This window comes from Xyrauchen texanus, chromosome 2 (assembly GCF_025860055.1).
Source record: "Xyrauchen texanus isolate HMW12.3.18 chromosome 2, RBS_HiC_50CHRs, whole genome shotgun sequence".
NCBI lineage: Eukaryota > Metazoa > Chordata > Actinopteri > Cypriniformes > Catostomidae > Xyrauchen > Xyrauchen texanus.
Window position 1 is genome coordinate 11893794 of NC_068277.1, and position 25337 is coordinate 11919130.

Below are 25337 nucleotides of genomic sequence, written 5' to 3' on the forward strand. Positions count from 1 at the left end.
GTTGTTCTTCTATGTTTTAATAAATGTGTGTTATTCATATTCACCTTGTTTCTTTCATTTGATTTGACATTATGGATTTATGGCCAAGGAAATTTTTCTTTAAAAGTATTAACCAGACAAAAGTTATTTGACGTTCGCTGGTCTGGGTTTATCTTAAACTGCCGCTTCAGTGTATACAAGAGCTATGTGACAATGAGCAAGATTTTCTGAGACACTACAACTACTAATAATTAATTAATAAAGTCTATTTTCTAGTAGCCTACAACATAAAATATTTTAATCTAAATATACAGTGTAAGACATGTAAAAAAGACAAGAAGCTAACAATGTCAAGATCAATATTTGTGTAGCCTGCCTGACACGGTATTTTCACAGACTAACACGTCACGTCTCTGGCATATACTACAGTATTTAAAATAGCATATAAGCATTAGTTATATTCTCAATTTAATTTACAGAGCAATCCCTGCAAAGTTTTTAGGTTAACTATAGAAGAGACTAGGATTAGTGAGTCACACTAGCAAGACTCGCAAAAGGGGGCGTGGCATCACGATGGTGGCTCTACATCGTGATGTTGGTCAGCCATCACATCGTCCATCGGCACAACCCTAGAGTCAACAAACCAAACCAACCGAAGTGGCTGAATCCAGACACAAGACCTTTAACAGACATGGAACACCTACAAGGGCAAAACCCTGACAGAGATAATTCAAAACCATGATCTGGTTATGAATGGTACAAATTGATTTCTATTCCGATAAATATTTGTCTTTCTATCAGTTACCCAGCCATTTTAGTCCGTAATGCCATGTAACTTAATACTGAGGCAGTTAGCTGACCTGATAACAAATATTAGGTCTAAGAGATATAAATATGCAGATCACACTCATGTCACAAGTTAAAAATAGATGTGCTAATATTAGTGGATGTTGGTGTTATTTATTTATATTTTTTCCTCAAAGCCTGCATCTCAATTCAAATACATTATTCCACCATAGAAGGTTGATCTCAAAAGCCATGACATACATTCAATACATAATTAACAAGCTAAAAAATGTGTTGCCAAATGGGTCATATGCCCTCTCCGGTTTGACTGAGAATTATAGAGTGCTCATTTCATCGGACCATAGATTCACCAAAACAAAAATCCATAGTATTTTTAGAGATAATAATATTACACTGATGGATTGGATGAATAAGAATCGGGGGAATTATAATGGCCCTAATTATAGGCAATAGGGCTTGGTATACAGCTTTCCGGATTTGACAGCAATTCACAAGCTCTCGTGATCAGTATAAATAAAGGACTTCTAATTCACTAGAACAAGAGAACTGGAGTCTGAATATGATCACATGTGCTCCAGACAGGTCTCGGCTTTGCTGAGCTCATAGTAACTTTGTCTACTTCCTGAGTATTACCCCTGAAAAGTTAAGGCTCCAAGCAGATCGATACCTCATTAGTGGCTAAATCCAGCACCACACAAGATTTATTTTTGTAAAGCCATGGTAATGGCTAGCAGTACCCGTATCCAGTGGATTTTTAGTGCAAAAAGACTTGCAGCTCCAACGAAACACCCGACCACGCAAGGAGAGTCCAGTCCAGAACTCACCGCCCATGTCAGGAAACCAGGTCTCTGGGCCTGTTTTTGTCTTTCAGTGGTTCTTATGTCAGTGTTTAGTGACTTTAACTCCCTAAAACTGTTCCCTGGCCACAGCAGGATATTTAAAAGAGGGGGAGGGCTGAGGAAATTGGCTAGTCTGTTTTCAGTAAAAACATACTGTAATCAAATAGTCTGTAAGTAAGTTTTAGAGGAATTTTACAACTTCTGTGCACTGGAATACAACAATACAATATAAAAGGGGTTATAACTTTAACTTTCAGAACTCAAAACATCCTCCGCAGTTCAATAAGACCATTTCAATAAAGTAGTCTGAAAAAACATCTCTTTCTAAACTCACAACTTTCTGATATATGCAAGGGATTTATTGCATAGTACAAAGTTGCTATAAGATTTGAGAATAGATCCAGATATCATTCAAATGAAAAAATAAATATAATGACCCCTTTAAACAGTAACAAGGAGCTATTATGGATTTTAAAAACATTGTTAACATGTGAGACATTGGCCCTTGAAGTCACCTAAAACAGTGCTAAAAGCACTAACCACAACTTTGTAAAAAACCACTCCACCAAATGAAGCAGCAGCTCATTTGACTCATCTATCTCTCTCTCTCTCTCTCTCTCTCTCTCTCTCTCTCTCTCTCTCTCTCTCTCTCTCTCTCTCTCTCTCTCTCTCTCTCTCTCTCTCTCTCTCTCTCTCTCTCTCTCTCTCTCTCTCTCTCTCTCTCTCTCTCTCTCTCTCTCTCTCTCTCTCTCTCTCATTAATGAGCACGAGAACATGAACAAACCGATATGCAGAGTTATTTGCGAGCTGGTGCAAGCTAAACTACATCTGGTACAATCGTACGCAGAGACATTTTCCAAGAATAGGTCATGCAATTGTTTTGTTTAATTAGTCTACAAAAGGAATCAAACCTACTAAAAAGTGCCTATTCACTCTGATGTTTTATATGCTGCTTCACTCATGTGTTGTCTGCAGCGAAAGCCATTCACACATCTACCCAAAGTGAGATATCTGCCAGTATTCTTTTGCCAGTATTCTTCTCATTAACACTCTTTTATACAACCATCTTTGCATTAGTATCAGTGTCAATATAAAATACAATAACAGATGTAAACGGTGCATATTATAGCTTTCTAGTGTCAGCGGAATGTTTGCAAACTGTTGTTCAGCCTTTTCGAATGTCGTTTTGGCACTGAGTGAAGGAGAACTTCTTCCTGAGTCTGCTGGAGCCTCAAAGGGTTTTCACCGAAAAATTACAATTCAGCCATCGTTTACACACACCTGTGCTGTTATAACCCTACATAACGTTTTCTATTTCTTAACACAAAAAAGGAGAAATTGTGAAAACACAAAAAAGGAGAAATTGTGAAAACAAATTTTGCTCAGTGATGTCATACAATAGCAATTTGTTGTGACCACCTTTCAAGCCAAATCTAACACATTGTTTAGTAAAAAAATATTCACTGACAGTTCACGCAGCCTCCTCGCGACATTGCGCCGTTCAAGCGAAAACAATAATGACAACAGAACACAACACAGCTGCAAACAAAACGGACAACAGAACTTACTAAACATGTCTGAAGAGTTTGAAGTCAAAGAATTTATGCATTTCTATGCCCATCCTTATTTTTTTACGTTTTTGGAGTTCACAGTGGACACGTGAACTGTTGCTCTCGTGCTCCATCATAAATACACACAGGTGATCAATGGTCAGTAAACATTATCACTAAATAATACATTTCATTTCGGTTTGTATTGCACCAAACCTTCATGAGCCTCATGGAATAATTTATTAGATTTCTGAATTATACTTGTGTCCATTTGAAGCTTGAAGATGTGGTTACCATAAACTGCCACTCTATGACATCAACATGCACAAGATTTTTTCACAATTTCTCCCTTTGTGTTAATAAAAATATAGGAAGTCATATAGGGTTTTAACAACACGGGGGGGACAATGTACACTTTCAGCTACAAAATAAATTAATCTCTGGTGACATTTACATCAGCTAAAAGTGTATGGCAACACCGACATTGTTAACTGAAAACATTTGCTTTGCTGAATCTATGCCAATAGTTGTCAAAATCCATTATGCTTAATAAAGAAAAATAAGTTACTTCATCTTATTTAAAACTACTCTGTGATTGTCTAAACCTTTACAGTGTCACAATGTTTCAATGTTGGAGAAACTAATCTGCAGCTATACTAAGAATGTCATCATCACACTAAGGGTTTGAGTTACTGACATGAGAGCAAAGAGAGTTTATTACATCATCTGACCCATTTTGTGCAAAGATGCAAAGCCTTTTGTTATTGCAAGTTACTTTAAAGGATTGAAATGTAAAATAATAGCAACTGAAAAATCAATAGTTGGCGACAGTAGATCAATGCAACATTGTGACAGTGCAATTACAAAACTATACAGTATTGGTCGTCCTCCACACCTCTGAGAAGTAGGGATGGGGCTTTGAGGACACAGAGCACACAACACTATTCTGCTACAGCTCAACTGTCCCCGGAGTCACAGTGTACAAATGAGGTGGATGCAGGCCGTACGTTCAGCCTCGGTGGCTATATATCAGGTGGACGTGCGAGATGTAGCTCACCGCTATGGCCCTGACAGGACCGGAGGATGAGAAATGGCATGTCTCCGTTCCCCTGCCGATCTGACAGATGGGCATTTACTCACTGCTCTGGACAAAGGGGAGCAAAGGGGGATTCAGGTCCAGTGAGACTCTGCTTAAATATAAATGAGCTTGGTATATGAAGGACAGTTTGCAGGACTCCATGTTGCATAGAGTATGCATGGAATTTAAAGTGTTTTCTACGTTTTGAGAGCCTTCAATTATGTTATTATTACTGCTCATACACAGGGTTAGGGATTTGAACAAACCCCCAAGCATATGTATTAACCTTAGATGTGTAACTCCTGCTACGGACATGTTTGCTTGTGGAAGAGAGGTGCGCAATTACTTTTGTAAGAGGTCATACTTGCAATTTTCATGTGGCAGATGATAAAATGGGCTTTAAATAGTTCCTTAATAATAATACATTTTATTTATATAGCGCCTTTCCAAGAGGTCAAGGTCGCTTAACTTCAAAAGTACATATATGGACAATACAAAGAGAAAAAAAAAAAGCACACAACAATGTTTGCTTTTTATATATAATGAAACAAATGATGTTTCATTATATATAAAATAATGTAGATATGGGTAAGGAGCTTCAGTTAAAGTTCACATCAACCATCAGAATGGGGGAAAAAATTTGATCTCATTTCAACCGTGGCATGATTGTTGGTGCCAGACAGGCTGGTTTGAGTATTTCTGCAACTGCTGATCTCCTGTGATTTACACGCAATGGTGCCAAAAACAAAAAAGATCCAGTGAGCGGAAGTTCTGCAGATGGAAACCTCTTGTTGATGAGAGAGGAGAATGGTCAGACTGGTTCAAGCTAACAGAAAGGCTACGGTAACTCAGATAACCACTCTGTACAACTGTAGAGAGCAGGATAGCATCTCAGAATGCACAACATGTCAAACCTTGAGGCGGATGGGCTACAACAGTAGAAGACCACGTCGGGAACTTTATTAGAACAAAAGTGTTCCTAATAAACTGCTGAGTGAGTGTTCATCAAAGTACCATGGTATTACCATCTCATAACATCATTATACCACAGTACTGCCACAGTATTTTTGTAAGGGATAGAAAAGGGAGCAATTGGAAGTTTAGTTGGGGCTGAGGGTCAGAAATTTAGGGAGGTGCAGGGCAAAAATGGCACCAAAAATTACAAAAATGTCCACTGGAATTCCAGATGTGGGGGCAAAAAATTCTTCTGTTGGTTTGTTTTTTGTAACATCTTATCTAGTTCTTCATATTCTATTATAGTCCTGGTTTCAAATGCAGTATTTTGGAATAAAATACGAATAGATGTTAATTTAATTCTTGGGGTAAGAGGCAATCAGTTTGTATGCATGAATTGATTTACAGGTGCATCAAAAAAAAAATGTGCATGGTCCCAGACTCTTGAGGAAGAGTGGAGAGGCACATAATTAAAGTTTCTTGAAGTCCAGTGTGAAGTTTCCAAATTTAGTGATGATTTGGGGTGGCATGTCATCTGCTGGTGTTGGGCCACTGTGATTTCTCAAGTCGAGAGTCAATGCAGCCGTCTACCAGCAGATTTTAGAGCACTTCATGCTTCCATTTGCTGACAAGCTTTATGGAGATGCCGATTTCCTTTTCCAGTAGGACTTGGAACCTGCCCACAGTGCCAAAACTACTAGTAACTGGTGTGCTGACCATGGTATTACTGTGCTTGATTGGCCAGCCAACTCACCTGACCTGAACCCCATAGAGAATCTTTGGGGTATTGTCAAGAGGAAAATGAGACACCAGACCCAACAATACAGTACTAAATACAAAAACCACTTTTTGAATTAAATTACGGAAACAAAATTATTTTCCATGATTTTCACAATTTTTTAGATACACCTGTATTTGACAAACCAAATGGCACACAGTTTATGGTTTAAATGGTTAGAAAAAATATGAAGTAAGAACAGGGGCAAATATTGGCCCTTAAATGTAAAAGTGCATTTCTGACCCAGTTGAGGCTTATTTTGAAACTTTTTTTTCAAACAACCAAATCGTGTCATCAAGAGATGGTTTGTACATGTGGCAAACTGGAGCAGAAGTGTAATTGGCATCCTTTGTGTGACTCATGAGAAAGAGCTAGAATCAGCCACAATCCCCTCAACACTGATGTTGACACACTGATGTCTGACACTAGAAAAAGCCCATTATTCAGCACTGTCATTTCAAAGAGAGAATAGAGAGATGGGGTGTGTACGAAAATGCACCAGCACAGAGGGAATGGCAGATTTGTGCCTTTAAAGTAATAGTAGACCACTACACACTGAGAACGGCAGCCAAAAATAGTGCTCATGCAGATATAGAGAAACATAGTTGACCCGGTGGACTTTAAGAGATTTTTCTGGAAAGCCAGCAAACTGTTCACAGAGCTCTGGGCTTTTGATCATGTCAGTAGAGCTAACAGTGCCAGCATTCTGGCTCAACGAGGGTCCAAAATTAACTTTTTGTCACATTGGCAATGGCACATTTTTGTCACATTGGCAAAAGGTACATTTGTAATCAGTGAAAATGTACTGGCCATGAAACTATATGTATCCTAGATAGATAAACTTATGAAGGTACATTTTTCACATAGGTAAAAGTTGTTGTAAGATGTGTGAGAGGTGACAAATGATTTCTTTAGTAGACTGACTTCCATCACACACATTACTTACATCAGCAAGGGGTCAGACAATTCAATTCAAACCATCTGTTATGATGGAGTTTCTTCAGAAGTTACCAACCACCGTTTAGTAACTCCATTTTTTAATCACTAAAACCACTTTTTACTAGCATTTATTGCTTCAGTGTTCATTTTGGGCCCTGGGCTCAAGCCAGCAGTGGAAATGTTCCATATCACACAGAGGGCATGGACCGGCCTCACATGGGCCACAACTCACCACTGTAAAACCGTATCATGCAGCTGAGGTCTGAGTTGGCCGCTTCCTGCTGTACACGGAGCGGGTCAACATAGCCCATAGCAGTCAGGTAGTCATAGACCATCTGAAGAGGATGCTCAGAGGGGTCCAGTCTCCTGCAGACAGAACAAAAAGACAAGAAATTATAATATTACATATATAATATACACAAAATGAGAAAGTGAAGCACAGCTACACTGCAATCCGACAGTCTAAAAACGAGAATTGGAATGGCTGTAATTCATCAAATTCAATACATTGCCTGCCCCTTGAATGTTAATTTGTTAAATGTTTAGGCTAATTTGATAATGCTTTCAACTGGTGACAGACCAATATATCGACCGATCCGATTTATAGTCTGATATTTGGCCATTTTGAGATTATCATCATCAGCCAATAAGGCTGGGTAAATACATTGATTTTCCAATAATTCACTAACTTTATTTGAACAATACTGATATCGATTCTTAAAATAATGAGATCATTCTTTTACCTTTTACCTATTTCAGTTTTGGCTGTTGATTATTACATCTGTTAAATAAATTAATCTTCATAGTTGCAGAACAGTTTTATACTTATTTTCATCTAACCTCAGTATAAAGTAGGGCTGTCAATTGCGCTGAGAAACTACATTTTATTAAATATTACCAAAATTAAAATTACATTTGAGTTTAAAGTTCTCAAATTTTTTAACTGATGCATTGAATACATTCAAGCCAAACAGCACCGTGTCATATTATTTCAAACATCATTTCTGACTGTTAAAAAGTGAATTCCATTTTAAACTTAAGTGCATAAAATAAAATAAAAACAATAAAAAAAGATTTAGCTAGTTCATATTCTCAAATTTTAAAAGGGTCATGACATGAAGAATCAATATTTCTTTGATCTTTTGGCATATAAGAGGTCACTACTATAAAAACATACGGTAAGTGTCAGAACTCAAAACTTCCTCCACGCTACATAAAGAGCATTTGTTGAAGACAAGCTGACAAAATGACAAGTTCTCTAATTCCTCCACATTGTGATGTCACACAGTGGTAGACATTTGCATTTGACTGCCTCCACAACAACACATCAAGGCCTATTTTACCTTTAATCACTTCTGTAGCCCATCCAGTAGTGGTGAGCAGTGAGATCGCAAGGGAGTCCGTCAGTCAAGAACAGGGAGCAAATCATAACAGTTGCCGTTTATTACTGTCAGGTATAAATGGAGAAGAAGCACCAAAACCATTCATTTCTGACATAGGGTCAGAATGAGGGTGGAAAATTACTGTTTTTTTATTTTATTTACTGGGACTGTAAATTGTGTAAATTGTGCAAACTAATTTACTAACATTAAAAGTGAACCTCAAGGAACATATTAAAATTATTTAAAAAGGCATGTCATGACCACTAAGTAAAAAGAGCTTAAACAGACCGTTCTCCAAGTTAACATGGTGTTGCACTAGTGTCACAGTACTGCCCTACACACAAGCTTCATAATAATGGCGATACCACAGGGTTTTTCATTCATTACAATTGCATGTAAATTCCCAGGTTTCCGTTAGTCGTTAATTACCGTTTTTTGACCGTTAAAATGTCTTAATGTCTGACAAATTCCATCATTGTCGGGCACAATCTCCAGTGAAAATATAAAACACAATGTGTCAGAAACCCTTTTAATTGATGCCACACATGTACAGTACAGTGTGATGCCATGCCAATGATAACAGCGCTTCACTGCCACAAAGGTTTAAAGTTTAACAAGGGCTGGCGAAGTCCTAATCCACGACTATAGCGGCAAATGCTGGCATACTGGCAAAAGCAGCCCGCGTACCCATTTCGCATGCCCACTGCGGCAGTGAGAAGCTTCTCCCTTCAGAATCACATCAAAACAGCCTTGCTTTGCCATCTTCTGGAAAGAAGGACACCAGGACACACACAATTATTTGTATATCACTTAAGCAGCACATCACATTTGTACTATGAGAGGAAAATAGTCATAAAAATAAAGAGCCAAGGAAATTAGCCAAGGTGAGAAACTATTTGACATAACCTAACAAATTTTATTGTTTAAATATTTATTTATAAATGAAAAGATGTTTGGTAAATTGAAGTTGAGTTGTGTTGTTTGCCCCCAGTGATCATGTTTTTTTAATGAGACAAATTCCACGATGGAAGTTTTTTTCTTAAAGCAGTTATAATGAACAAATGTTTATCGTTCATTTGAATTGATTGTGTTATTATTAGCCTACGTCACATTATTATGCACAGTCCATCACGTTTACAGTACAAAATAAACACAGAAATGAAATGATTTTTTCCAATTTGTCCGGCAAAAGTTTACTTTCCCAGACACGTTGCCAGGCACCAACATTTCTTAGCGGAAACTCTGGTACATTCAATGAGAACTTTAACAGAAACACCTGTACACCTACTTATTCAAGCGATTATCCAATCAGCCAATCAGGTTGCAGCAGAGCAACAGATAAAATCATTCTGATATGGGTCAGGAGCTTCAGTTAATGTTCACAACAACCAATTATTACAATCAGTGTAATCATTACTCATTTTTTTATTTTATTCAGCATTACGTGCAGGAGCGCTGTGTTTTTAAGATGCAGTGTAAAATTCAGAACTTCAACCTTGAGACACCTGTAGTCTGTTAAACAGTATTTGTTGCGCTGAATGCAATTGGTCTGAAGTCATCGTCAGTGTTTGGCCCACATCTAAAATTCAAATGCACAGTTTTAGCATTTGAATGTGTGTTTTTATGTTAAATTCATCAAATATTTGAATTTCACATTTTTATTGGACAGCCTTAGTATACAGCCTCAGAAGGCAGTATTTTCCAGCTTTTTGACGAGGCTGTGTCAACAAGGTAACCCCATGTTACCCAAAGTCTTGCGAAAATCTCATTCGCTGTTACCAAGGTTAGGTTTGGGTTTAGATTTATTAATAGGTGTAAGTATGTGTGGGATAGGTGTAAGGTTCTGTGGGACTCCAAACAAAAACTAAAAACGCAGTGTGTAAACATCGCATTCGACTCTCACGAGACTTTGGGCTACCGGGGGGGTTGGGTACCCTCTAGACCAGACCTTTGGATCCAGACAGTTTGGTTTGTTGCCTGTACAGGTGGAGTTGCACTTACTGCCCCCTGCTGAATAGAACTCATAATAACATTGTAGTTTTTACGAAACACTTCAAGCTTGTGTTGCTTCGACGGAACATCTCAGCATTATATCTGCGCCAGGGTAGACTGCTGAGAGCAGAAATCTTTAACCTCTCATTCTCATAATAAAAAGCCTATTTTGATCTGTAAAATAAGTCTAGTAGATGCATTGGGCTTCAAAATATGAAAAATAAAAACAGCCAAAAATAAAACAATGTCAACGTAGACAGATGGGGAGAGACGCTGGGGATAGTGGCATCATATTGGACCTCAGCCACTGGAAAAAAACCCTATTGATCGAATACTACTTTCAATAACAAACAATAGTGTAGTAGTCCAAGGTCCACTTAACACATTTTACCATATTTAAATCCATTCCACATAATTCCACTCATAATCAGAACAGACATATTTATAAAAAAAAGAAAGAAAAAGTGTGCAAATTCCAAGTGGGCCTGCACAGTAACCCATTCTATTACCCTAACTTTTAAAAGGAATGACAATACACTGTATCCCCAAACCCAATATCCTCAAGCAGTGACTCTCCCTTTGAGTTGGGTCTTTTCCCAGTCAAGGAGACAAAATATACACCTATCTATGGGGATCACGTCTGGTCATCCCTCTAGTCAAATTAAATGTTTCAACATTTATTAAATTGTTTGTTAAAAAACCCCACTGAGCTTCTGTCTGAGAATATTTCCTTTAAATCAAGCAAGTTATCATTCTGCCAGTCTGACACAATGATTTGTTTGTGACGTGAAGGCATCCTGCGTCTTATTAAAACTGTCCAGGCTCATAATCATCAACCTTGTGCTACGGCGCAGCCTCTCTCCACCTGATTAGATCGTCATCTCATTCCAACGTTCTAATCCTGTTAACGGCTCCACGTGCCGCTCTAAAGCAGATAGGCCTGCGAATGCAGCAATCCCAGTCTCGTAATCTGGCACTGCAAGAGCGCAGCTGCTCTGAGTTGCTCAGACCTCCATGCTAGCAAGCAGATATGTCAGCTGCCTTTGTTAAAGCATATCTAGGGTTGTTGGCCTTGCTGCTTGAGTCAGCTTTACCACAAAATGGGCTTTGCAGTAGAGATAATAAGAAAACTTTTCAAAATCGACTAGTCGGTGAGTTGATGAAACTACTAGTCAACTAATCGGTCTTAAGGAAGCACAGTAAAATAAGAATGGTTTTACGATTTCCTGACCCCAATCAGGTGTGTTTTAGGGGCTGTTTACATACACGTCCTTGCGATTGATTTTGTCAAGGACCTTATACCTTTAAGGGACATTGCTTTCATTTTGCTAATTTTAACATTTGCATTTTCCTTAGTATATCTTGTCATTATTGCATTGGTTTCCCACTTTTATTATTATTATTCTTTTTTTGTCAGTGAAAACCATGTTTTGTTATTTGTGTCATGAAAGTTCAAAATCGCTAAAAGGGCGTTTCTTCAACTTTGGGGACTTTTAGCACTTTGGATTTCTGGATTTCTCTCATGATCATGGTTGCTGGGGCACACATTCAACAAAGCCCTAGCACAAAACAGTGTATCTGCACATTTGAAATACTCAAGACATGTTTTCCACATATGTATATATACACACATCATATTAAAATTGGTTTATGTAGCAATATATCAAACATATTAATTAGAGGTCAACCAATATTGACAGATTTTGCTGCTATGATAATAATGTGTTGAAAGAATTAATAGTAATAACACATTTATAGGTCTATTACAAATGTTACTGCTTAGTTTCTACCATGTGTGATCTGTGCAAATGACAATATAATGTCTTGAGACTCATGACTTTAGTTTTTAAAATCGATATATTGAATGTGCTAAAGAAATTCACCAAAGTGCGGTCCTGGTCTTTACATTCTCACATTTAAGACCTCTAAATAAAAGGTAAGATAAAAAAAAAAGGTGTTTCTCCCATTTTCTCCCCAATTTGGAATGCCCAATTCCCAATGCGCTCTAGGTCCTCATGGTGGCGTAGTGACTCGCCTCAATCCAAGTGGCGGAGGACGAATCTCAGTTGCCTCCACGTCTGAGATTGTCAATCTGCGCATTTTATCACGTGGCTTGTTGAGTGTGTTGCCGCGGCATCCACGCACAACTCACCATGCGCCCCATTGAGAGCGAGAACCACATTATGGCGACCATGAGGAGGTTACCCTATGTGACTCTACCCTCCCTAGCAACTTGCTTAGGAAGCCTGGCTGGAGTCACTCAGCACGCCCTGGATTCGAACTAGCGACTCCAGGTGTGGTAGTCGGCGTCTTTACTTGCTGAGCTACCATTATTATTTTAATTTGTCAAATAAAATTGTCCAAAAGTGTATGTACATGCATCACAGTATATTTATGTAATTTTTCTGAAAACTATTTTACATTTATGCATTTGGCAGACGCTTTTATCCAAAGCGACTTACAGTGCACATATTACAGTGACAATCCCCCCGGAGCAACCTGGAGTTAAGTGCCTTGCTCAAGGACACAATGGTGGTGACTATGGGGATCGAACCAGCGACCTTCTGATTACCAGTTATGCACTTTAACCCACTACCACACACACACACAACCTTTATCTTGCTAATGCTAATTTCATAGATAACATTTTATGTTTCCTAAATACACACAATTAAATGTTATTTTCACACTTTTTTGCGCAAATGTACATTATTTGAAATTTCTTTGAGAATTCTGCTCTCAGATGGTATTTATCTTGAATTTTCTTTGTTTTCTTCAATCATAACTTAGGACAAATCTCAGTTGCCTCCGCGTTTTCATCTCAAGCATGCTATTCAGACACTTTTCTTGACTTGATTATCAAGTAGGCTCATTTTTTAAAACAAAAAAGGGGATGAATTTGGTGTGTTGGAAATGATGCCACAACTGTGTTGTAATAAAAAGATATTAAGAAAGATTTTTTTTTTAAAAGACCAAAATACTTTAAAACAACAACTTTGAAATCTGTTTATTTTAATCAAAATCAACCCCTGGCAAGTGCCCCAAGTTGAAGAAACAACCCCTAAATGTTACTCACAAAAAACAAAATGTGTTCAAAATCAGCTAGATGGAACAATGGAGAAATGAAACAGAAATCCAAAGGTCTCGAGATTTGTTTTAAAAAGTTATACGGTTTTACTTGACGTGCTCTTGGCGGGACTCTCAAAAATAGTGCGAGACGCAACGCAACGGCCAAAGACATCTGTCTGAAGGTCTGTAGCATCTTTAAAGGGGCGAAATATCTAGGGAGCCATTCACACAGGAATGAGTTTGTGTGTACGTGCTGTTTTTTAATTGAATTTCTACAGTATGTACCAATGCGCTAAATGGACATCTGACCACGGCGACTTGCCTAGCTGATTTTTCAGTGTTTTGTTCCATGAGCACAGTGATTTTAAGATGACATGTCAAGTTAAAAGAATTATCAAATGTAAAACTCGTCCAGACACCTACATTCGGTTTCATTCGTGTACTGCATCTAGCTTTTTTAACACAATAAAATGTTCAGTGTGAACGACCCTTAACAGCTAAAATCACAGCACTCTGTCAGCATGCTTCAAGAACAACCACTAAAAACATAAAAAACGAAAAATATATACGTTTATATATAGTTGGACTAGTTGGATGATCATCGTGAACCATCGTTACTTTGCAATTGCCTCAGCTTTGCTCATTGCATTTTAGAGGGAGACTGCAGCTGACAAAGACACTTTTAGGATTTAATGGTTCCTTGCTGCTTACCTGAACTGAAATAAATAGAAGACTAAAGTAGAAAGCACACACAAGCTCAACATCACACACACATCAGCAGATGTCCCTGCGAGCTGCCCTAATGGGCAGGCTCCTTTCAAGTAATTCAGCTTAGCTCCCTGGCTTTACCTCAGCTCAGAGCTGGGCTGCCTCTTGCCAAAAAATGTGATTTCAGCCACCTCAGCCGCAGCCCAGTCATTACCAGTAGGGCAGAGAGAGGGGAAAGCATGACTTGCTTCTCTCTCTTTGTCAGTGACACCTTCAAAATTACCAAACACTGCAGACAGTGGACACTACAAGGAGGAGGGCCATTTTACACACACACACACACACACACACACACACACACACACACACACACACACACACACACACACACACACACACACACACACACACACACACACACACACACACACACACACACACACACACACAGTTTCCATGTTTTATGGGGACTTTCCATAGACATAATGGTTTTTATACTGTACAAACTTTATATTCTATCCCCTAAACCTAAACCTAACCCTAAACCTACCCCTACCCCTAAACCTCACAGAAAAATTTCTGCATTTTCAAAAAACATAATTTAGTATGATTTATAAGCTGTTTTCCTCATGGGGACTGACAAAATGTCCCCACAAGGTCAAAAATGTCAGATTTTACTATCCTTATGGGGACATTTGGTCCCCACAAAGTGATAAATACACACACACACACACACACACACACACACACACACACACACACACTATAAGTTAAGCCCAATTGACAGCATTTGGTATAATATTGAAGGAAGGATCACTATTACTCATATTTAGGGTTAGGGATTAGAGCAAACCCCTGAGCCTATTAAACTTTAATGCGTAACTTGCCCCGCACCATAGGTGCTACTTTTGCATGGGCAATTACCACACATCTTTTTCAGAAAACTAAAAACCCATAGAAGTTGTTGACGATCCATTTATTATTAAGAACTTTAAAACTGATTCTGGACTGGCTTTGTTAAAGTCACTGCTCTAACTTATCAAAGTTTAATTATCATTTGGAAGAACACTTTTATTGGACTTTTCCTAAAAGTTAATTTTTTCAGCTTTTTGGTGTACATAGCATAGACGGCCTCAAAGCTAACACACATGGTGCAGCAACACAGAGTTATTGGTTCATTTTATGTGAAATGATTTATATTTTAACAACCAAGTTGTGACATAAATTATCTATCTACTGTATACAACACTGAATAAAAAGATTTTGTGGTGAAGTAAATATAGCAGAAAAGATCAAGTACTTTCTACACTGAATAAGTTAGTAAATTCTACATTTGTACTTAAAATTAAATGTAAAAATGTTATGCTCTAGATCAGGGTTTCCTAAACGGGGGTTCGTGAGAGTAGAGACTGCGTACAAAAATATGTCCGTCATTTACTGATTTTTAAAAACTGATGATTTCAAATGTTGTCCACTATTTTTCACTTCTCCTTAAAACCAAAATTGTGTCTAAGGCTTCAGTGCAATTTTCTTACCTCAATTAGATGACAGAATTCTCTCTCTCTATGCGTGTGTGTGTGTGTGTGTGTGTGTGTGTGTGTGTGTGTGTGTGTGTGTGTGTGTGTGTGTGTGTAAGAGAGTGTGAGTGTTTGCTTTAATGCAATGGAAGTGAGAAATGGACATTAATGCAAAAGTAAATTGTACCCTACTCTCCAAAAGTTATGATGTAGCCCAATTAAAAAGTAAAAAAACCTTCATTAACCTGACATTGTTTGCCCTATAGTCTTGAAAAGCAATAGGTAATGGCTGTACCTCCTTGCCTTTAATGTTACAGCTCGTGTGCCTGTTCTGTTCACTGCCGAACTGAACCGTTGACGGAAGCTTCTGATTAGTCAAAGGTGTCAATAAAGCAGCCGCCTTCTATTTCCTGGCATGGCAGCCAAAACTTTAAATGTAGGCTAATCATGTATAATTTAATAAAAAATATAAATCTAATGTTTCATTTCCTAAAAATACAGTATATCTAGAAGTAAGGGGGACATGTTCCCTCACCCATCATCATTTTTAATTACTGAAAATGTACAAATTGGCTATATCATATCAAGATATTAAATGTAGGCTACATACACAAATTGAATGGCATAGATTTATAAACTTTTCAGGGACATTTAAACAGATAAATAAAGAAATAAATTAAACCATTAGACTAAGACAGATAAAAACAGACAAACAGTGTGTGTGTGTGTGTGTGTGTGTGTGTGTGCGTGTATTTATCACTTTGTGGGGACCAAATGTCCCCATAAGGATAGTAAAACCCAAAATGTTTGACCTTGTGGGGACATTTTGTCAGTCCCCATGAGGAAAACAGCTTATAAATCATACTAAATTATGTTTTTTGAAAATGTAAAAATGCAGAAAGTTTTCTGTGAGGTTTAGGTTTAGGGGTAGGGTTAGGTTTAGGGGATAGAATATAAAGTTTGTACAGTATAAAAACCATTATGTCTATGGAAAGTTCCCATAAAACATGGAAACACTACGTGTGTGTGTGAGCGTGTATTTATCACTTTGTGGGGACCAAATGTCCCCATAAGGATAGTAAAACCCAAAATGTTTGACCTTGTGGGGACATTTTGTCAGTCCCCATGAGGAAAACAGCTTATAAATCATACTAAATTATGTTTTTGAAAATGTAAAAATGCAGAAAGTTTTCTGTGAGGTTTAGGTTTAGGGGTAGGGTTAGGTTTAGGGGATAGAATATAAAGTTTGTACAGTATAAAAACCATTATGTCTATGGAAAGTCCCCATAAAACATGGAAACACAACATGTGTGTGTGTGTGTGTGTGTGTGTGTGTGTGTGTGTGTGTGTGTGTGTGTGTGTGTGTGTGTGTGTGTGTGTGTGTGTGTTTAAATGTTATCCTATTACTGGGAATGTAGTGCAATCTCTGATTGGGATAAAAATGGCAATGGTGAATTAAACCAAATTAAATATATAAATATTATAAGAACAATAGATGTGATAAACGTTCCTTCAAATATATCAATTATGCGTAACATATAGTGCAAAGATATAACATGAATTATATTTCAAAAGTTTAACATTACCCAAAATATCAGGGGGTACTTCAAATAAATCACTGAGATCAAATAGGTTGACAAAGTTTGGTAACCCTTGCTCTAGCTCATAAGAAAATATTATTCATGATTATTTCTTATTCTTACAATGCGTCATAATCTAGCAATCTTAAAGTAGAAAACCTTGTAATATTTATTCGCTAAGTTCACAGGTAAATAAAATAATCGAAGCTGGTGTTCCCAGCATGAACAAGGCTTGAATAATTTCAACATGTGCAAGTTTATTTACACAATTTGTATTTTTGATTTTGCTGTAACGTTTGGTAGCTTCTTGTTTTGTGAGGTGTAAAGATAATTTTGTACTCCAAATTCTCGGTTCATGATTAAAAAAGAAATTATGATTGTTACGGTCATCGTGCTTTGCGCACAAAGTGTTGAGGTCCGCTACGCATCCCTGTATCTTGTTTCTATTGCCTGTAATGCAAGATGGTGTTGTCCAATAGACTACAACATAGCATGCATTAAGCTTTCCTATGGGAGGCTTCTATACTGTATGTCATGTGGTACATGATAAACATGTTTATAAGGAAAGTTCAAAATGTTCCAATATGGAATACCAATATGGTTCCAATATTTATGTTAACTTAAATGTTACTTTACTTTTGGAAGTAAAAGGTACTGAATTAGCTATTGAAATGTTTTAGTTACTCACTCACTTTAAATCAATATTATGTCATAAAGTTAAGTACATTTTACTGCATTTTATTCAACTAAAATTAACACAAAAAAAACTGTGTGCAAAAAGTAGCTAAATAAAAATAAGTAAAACTTTACTAGTCATTTCTTTCTGAGTACTTTTACAATTTATAACCTTAAATTGTAAAAGTAATAATTTATAAGACAGACATTCTAACATCGATGTCTATGTTAATCTGGAGGAATATTAATATTTATAATGTCAAGAGGGGGAAATGAATGACGAATCCTTCACAATCTCCTTTAAAGAGAGTCATTTCAAGTGTTTTAACTTAATTAGCAAAAATAGAATCTCAGTTGCCTCCGCGTCGGAGACCGTCAATCCACGCATTTTAATACGTGGCTTGTTGAGCGTTACCGTGGAAACCCCACCAAGAGCAAGAACCACACATTATAGCGACCATGAGGAGGTTACCCCATGTGACTCTACCCTCCCTAGCAACCGAGCCAATTTGGCTGCTTAGGAGACCTGGTTGGAGTCACTCAGCACACCCTAGATTCGTACTCGCGACTACAGGGGTGGTAGTCAGCGTCAATACTCGCTGAGCTACCCATGCCCCAATTGCAAAAATAGATTCAATGTTTTTAAATTAACAAAATGAATGGAAAACTTTTTCAGGGAATTCAACCTATAAATAGCTTAGTAATAATAATAATAATAATAATAATAATAATAATAATAATATTATAATAATTTGTTATTTCTGCACATTAAGCTGGGACAGGAAAAAGTATTTGACACATTACCTTTAACTCATGCAAACAGTCATTTGTTAAAAATGAGCACAAAATTCACATTCTCCTTTCTGAAAATCAACCGAACTCGTATACAGAATATCCAGCCAGAAGCTCAATGTTCCGCAGTGCAAGTCTGATAAGATTGTATTAAGTTCCTGTCTAGCCAGAAAATAACAGTTCAGTGAACACAAGTGTGTGTTACCTGATTAAGTCTCCATGCAGCTGCAGGTAGAGACCCTGAACATCTCTTTGAGCGCAGAGCTCCTCAACAGTGGTGTTGGTCGAGCAGAGCACCAGTTTCAGGTCCGGCTGGGTGGTGGAGGTGGTCTGGGGGCCCGATGCAGGAGGCTGAGGCTCCGAGGCCCCGTATAGACACACACAGCCTCGCTGAGCATCACCCTTAAGCCAGTCACGCTCGCGAGAGCCGAAACGCGTCTTCCGGGTCACGCAGCCGCGGCTGCCATTCCTCTTCATGTTACGCTGCAAAAAAAGGATGTAGAGTAGATGTTGCTTCATTGCAGTGTCATTGTATTTTTCAACAATGGTCAGTGAAAGGAAATGCTTAGCCTTCAGAAAATGATGATTGTTGACCTCAAGAGACCAAACTAAATAATATTTGAGCTATTTTATTTTCTATTTATTTTAGATAAGGTTTGTCATTTTTGCAACCCTGTCACCAAGATTTGGGACATGTCTATATAGTTTAAAGTTAAACTTTAAATTTGTATATTCTAGCAATAAACATAAAATAATGCATCAAATTAAGCTAAATAAAATGCTATACCAGAACAGATAACAGGGTTGCGTTACAAGATTACAGATTTAGCCTGAATTAAAATGTCAAATATTATGTCAAAATGATTACACTGATGCACGGATTTAAATTTTGAGTACAGTTAAGAACGTCAAGAGGTGAGACAGGCCAAAATCACCGTTTTAAGGGGACCTCAGGAGATCGAGGTAAATATTATATATATGTTTAAAATTGTTTTTGTATGAACCAAAATTGTCTTTGGATAAAAGCGTCTGCCAAATGCATAAATGTAAATGTTTTGTTTTCTATTTATTTTAGAAGAGGTTTGCAATTATTGCAACCCTGTTACTAAAATTTGGAAAATGTCTAAAAACAGTTTAAACCTCTTGAATTTGTATTTTCTAGATAACAATTAAATTAGCATCAAATTAAACAAAAGTCATTAAATTAATCATAAAAAAAAAAATACTATTCCAGAATAGAAAACATGATTACAGATTTAGCCTAAATTAAAGGGATAGTTCACCCAAAAATGAAAATTCTCTTTTCTCATTAAATTCTCATTTACTCACCCTCATGCCATCCCAGATGTTTGTGACTTGTGAAACGAAGATTTTTAGAAGAATATCTCAGCTTTGTAGGTCCATACAATGAAAGTGAATGTGGTTTTAGAACTTTGAAGATCCAAAAAGCACATAAAGGCAGAATAAAAGTAATCCACGTGACTGGTTAAATACATGTCTTCTGAAGAGATATGATAAGTGTGGGTGAGAAACAGATCCATATTTAAGTCCTCCAATTTCACTTTTACATTCTTTTCTTTTGTTTTTGGCAATTCACATTCTTTCACATTCGCAGGGAAGAGAATTTATAGTAAAAAAAGGACTTAAATATTGATCCGTTTCTCACCCACACCTATTAATTCGCTTCTGAAGATAAAGATTTAACCGCTGGAGTCGTATGGATTAATTTTATGCTGCATTTATGTGCTTTTTGGACCTTCAAAGTTCTGTTCACCATTCACTTGCATTGTATGAACCTACAGAGCTGAAATATTCTTCTAAAAATCTTTGAGTTCTTCAAGAAAAAAAAGAAAGTCATACACATCTGGGATGGCATGAGGGTGAGTAAATGATGAGGGAATTTTCCATTTTGTGTGAATTATCTGTTTAAGGGGTGGGAGGTATATACATTTGATGCATTTAAAACAAATAACGTTACATAATAGTTAAAAAATGTAATGTTAGATAATAGTTTATCTAACATATCTAACAGTTCTCGCTAGGATTTTGTGAATCAAGTTTAAGTCATGGGACAACTAAGTGTACCCGATCTGTGGAAAGTGCCATGGAATAAATAAACGCCAGTTATGTAGTGTGGCCTGGTGAGCAATTATGACCTTCTAGAAATAAGTATTTTAGAACCCAATACAGTCATAGGAAACCATGCCTCTGTAACCAACCATGACTGTCTGGCACTCCACCCAGTAACACTTTGAGAGACACCAGTCTTTGTTTTCGGTTGAACTGCAGGAGCCTAAATATTAACTCAGGGCACAAACGCCCTTGAAAGATGTGCGAGTCGGGCCACTTTTGAGATGACACCATTAGACTGGTGAAGTCATGCTCTCATGATGCTCTGCCCTGGTTAAGTGATCCCCGCACACTGGCATCAGTGTCACACACCACTATAAACACAATAAATCAGATCAATCAGATACCATTGCATACTTCACTAAAGCACTATAGTTTATAGTTAGCTATATTAGCGTAATTGCATAGCTTTACAAGGTTATGGAAAGAGATTATGTGGAATACATTTACATTAATAGGCCATTGTAAAAAAGTTTGATACATTTTAAGAGAGGATAATCACATTTCACATAGGATCAATCCATCCCAATCAACTACAGCATACATATCTGTCTAATCAATAGATCATTGCTGACTCATCATTGATGAGCTTTCTCTTCATGTTTGAGATGCTTCACTAAATATGGATCAGAAATAGCTCTATCATCTACACTTAAATGTCTATTTATGTTTACTCGTTTAAATAATAAAGTAATCATAATAAGCATGACAATCATAAGATCTATACTCGTATCATAGCTGACAAATAGGGAACACCCCTGACCATGTCCATTTAGCCTATGTTTACTTCACTCATGCTTTGGATATTAAGGCAATAATGATGTTTCAACATTGATAAATGGGAACATCATATTGGATTTGAATGCTGTTTTTTCCCCACAAGGATAAGAGAATATAAGACAAAACTATATAACATACGTGTACAGTGCTCCAAATATAGGCTGGAAAACTGTTGCAAACTTAACAGCCGTTTCAGGAGGGGGAATCGACTAAATAAATTGACATTTAATTTTGTTCTGATTATCTATGGCGATGCTTGAGAAAAAAGGCAAGCTAATTTCCCGTAGGACTATTATGTGAGGTTTATTGTGAAGATAATGTCAGTAGCATCGTCACGTCATACAGGCTCAGGTGTGTTCAATCGGGACACATTCATGCGTTCATATCATAAACAGCTAGACGGAGCGCAGCAGAATGGAACAGATTGTAGGTGTCTTAATAAGTGGTTTTAAAAGTTGACTTGGCCTACTTTCAAGGGACCGTCCACACTGGTTTCGCTGTTTTTCAATTGTTTCCCTATGTAAACATTCGCTAGATAGACATCTTTGAACGTTGTGCCGCATCTCGCTATTATTTCAGCATCTCGTGCAGAAGTGTAGCGTTTTTAAAGACGCTATGCTCAAATCGAAATTATTTTTCTTACAATTTTATAAAAGCACTTACATGAACACTTCTGCTAAAACTCGTGTATTATTTGAGCTATAAAGATGTGTATTCGTCATTTTTACAGTTGTGTTAGGGTTTGTTGACATTACATCGTCATGGCAACAAAGTTGTAAAATTGGCTATAACTTTACACAGAAAAGGCAAACGATTTTATCAAACTAAAATAATTTTTACACGTATATTGTTTATGTCTTGTGGCTATACTTATGAAACTGCGTATTTTAACGTTTACGAATTTGCCCCTATTCACTTCCATTGTAAGTACCTCACTGTAACTTTGATATTTTATATATATATATATATATATATATATATATATATATATATATATATATATATATATAAGAAAAGGATGGACAAATCAAACTTTTTTTTGTGGCAATCAACAATATGCCACAAATGCTGTCTACTGAGGTTAACTTGTATTGAAGCCTGAATATTCCTTTAAGATCAACAGTTAAAAACGCGTATCGGGACACTTGGGTTCTGTCTTTTTCGTTGCGCTGCGTCAAGCTGCGTTTTTTACAGGCCCCTAACTTGACAGGGCGTCTTAAAAACACACCGTTCAGGACACGCCACACAATTCCCCCAAAAAGTCCATCTGACGTAGGCCTATGTGTACGCAAACCAACCATTAAAAATAGCGCGGACAGAACGCAAGACCGCGTCTGTGCGTGAACGCCCCCTAACAGGTAACAGCCGTTACAGTATGGATTAGGATACAGTGGCTATTCTGACTAAACTCATCAAGAGCCATTACAGAGAAGCGACATTTAATAATAATAAAATAATAATAATAATAAATAATAATAAAAAACACTCTTTAAAGCTAAAAGGGCATTCTTGATCCAAAATCGCAACTATCTCAAAACCTAGTGAGCTGGCTGCATAGACAGTATTTTGGGGCATCATAGGTGCGTCCCGGGTAAACTCCGAGTTGAGATGACTCGGAGTGCGTCTAGCATGACCAAGAATGCTGTCTAGGTAGACAACTCATTAGTTTTTGAAACACATACAGTGCATTAGACAGAGCGGCGCGTGAAACTGTTGTACAGATAATTGCTGATGCAGTTCACGGATTCATACTGATGATTAACAGCAAATTGCGCTCTAAACAGCCGGGCAAACACGGACATGTACGTCAGCTGGCTCTGATACCTTCAAAACGCGTATTCCCGTCCCTGCTCGGGCTGTCGGCGCGGAGGCTCGGTCTGATCCCGCTTCATGGAGCACCGGGTTCAGCGCTGATCCGCTGCCCGCCCGGCCATCCTCCACATCAGCTGCATTTTTATGCTCTTTCTCGGCACTCGGTGGCGACCGCGTGTTTTTCTCGTCCTTCATTTCGCCTACATTTGATGTCTTCTCAGCACACAAATCCAGATGTGAGATAGCAATGTGCGACTGATGAATTCCAGTACAGGAGGCGGTAGAAAAAGCCCATCCTGAATTGATGAGACGCCATAATGGGACTGAAGCGCACGGCTGTCAAATAAACTCAATTAATAAACATTAGGGGGCGGAGTCACTTACTATTCATAGAGCAACGCCTATTCCAGTATTTCCGTTACTGAATTATTCATGAGGATACTTAAGCTCAGACAGGTGATTTGGATTGTGTCATGTTAGAGGGGATGATTTGTCACAAGTTTAATATAAATTATATTTCCTTCGGAATTCTGCACATATAGGAATCATCTCATAAACAGGAATTGAAAATGAAACTCTCAAAAAAAATTTTTTGTTGCTTTAGTTACTACAAAGATACAAGTTAAAGGAATAGGTCTCCCTAAAAAAATTAAAATTCTCTCACCATTTACTCACCCTCATGATATCCCAAATGTGTATGACTTTCTTTCTTCTGCAGAACACAAACAATGATTTTTGTTCAACAATGATATCTCAGCTCTGTAGTTCCTTACAATGCAATTGAATGGTGACCAAAACTTTGAAGCTCCAAAAAGCACAGAAAGGCAGCATAAATGTAAACCATAAGACTCCATATGTCTTCTGAAGTGATCCAATCGGGTTTGGGTGAGAACAGACCTAAATATAACTCCTTTTTCTCAATAAATATTGCCATCAGCGGTCTCTTTTCAGAGCATTAAACTTCCTAGCGCCATCTAGCGCTCTGCAAATGCGTCAAGCACTAGGAAGTGTAATCGAGCTTGAAATCATTATCTTGCCTAGAGACTGCAATGACAAGTTGTACAGTGAAAATGGAGTTACATTTTGGCATGAATTAAACCACTGGAGTCGTATTGATTACTTTTATGCTGCCTTTATGTGCTTTTTGGAGCTTCAAAGTTCTGGTCACCATTCACTTGCAATGTAAGGATCTACAGAGCTGAGATATTTCTTTCCAAAAATCTTTGTTTGTGTTCTGCAGAAGAAAGAAAGTCATACACATCTGGGATATCATGAGGGTGAGTAAATAATGAGAGAATTTTCATTTATGGGTGAAATATTCCTTAAACTCAATGGTCCAGTTAGATCTTTTTGTAAAGGTTTCTAATAATCAGATGAATACACTTCCTTTATCAGTGTGTAATATTAAAATTTCAATTTTAATATCAAGGACATCAGGTGTGCAAATATAGTTCACATCTCTTAGATTTGGAGTCACACATTCTTATCAAGAATCACTGACCTCTGCCACTCTTACTGGAATGATTAGTCCTTCTTGTGCAATGTGTTTTACACCAGCTGTTAAACTTTAAACAGAACATAAACTCTGTAGCATGCTGTAAATCATAGTTGTCTAGAAGTAAATGCTTTTATTTACATCTTATCTTGCAATGAGGTAAACATTGTAACATCCCTAAACAACAACTTAAATATCATACATTCTGGGACTGTCAACTTATCAATGTAGAAGGGTGGCATGTGAGGAAGAACTGAAACATGCTTATGCTCATTACATGCAACCTGGATGGTAAAACGGAAACGTCCTTTAAGGAAATGTACTATGGTATAGTTTACACTAAAATGTTATGTAATGCTATGCAGAAAATGTTAATTCTCCCCGAAAGGTATCACTGAAATAAGTGTCCTGAGATATAGCTCACCAGTCTCGGTGACAGCACTAAACTGTGTAAACAGCAAACAAAAATATGACCACAGAC

At 37.5% G+C, this 25337-nt stretch overlaps 1 protein-coding gene across 1 annotated transcript in view; it reads right to left on the reverse strand.

Annotated features, from left to right (window-relative positions):
• LOC127660520 (PH domain leucine-rich repeat-containing protein phosphatase 2-like) overlaps nucleotides 1–23511 on the reverse strand; it is an 84276-nt gene extending 60765 nt beyond the window's left edge. The window contains exons 1-3 of the mRNA XM_052150811.1: nucleotides 23374–23511; nucleotides 18845–19122; nucleotides 7157–7290 (exon numbers count right to left, since the gene is read on the reverse strand). Coding sequence (XP_052006771.1) covers nucleotides 7157–7290; nucleotides 18845–19116 — 406 coding nt within the window. The 5' untranslated portion in view covers nucleotides 19117–19122; nucleotides 23374–23511. The remainder of the gene's footprint in view (nucleotides 1–7156; nucleotides 7291–18844; nucleotides 19123–23373) is intronic.
• Nucleotides 23512–25337: the final 1826 nt, after the last annotated feature.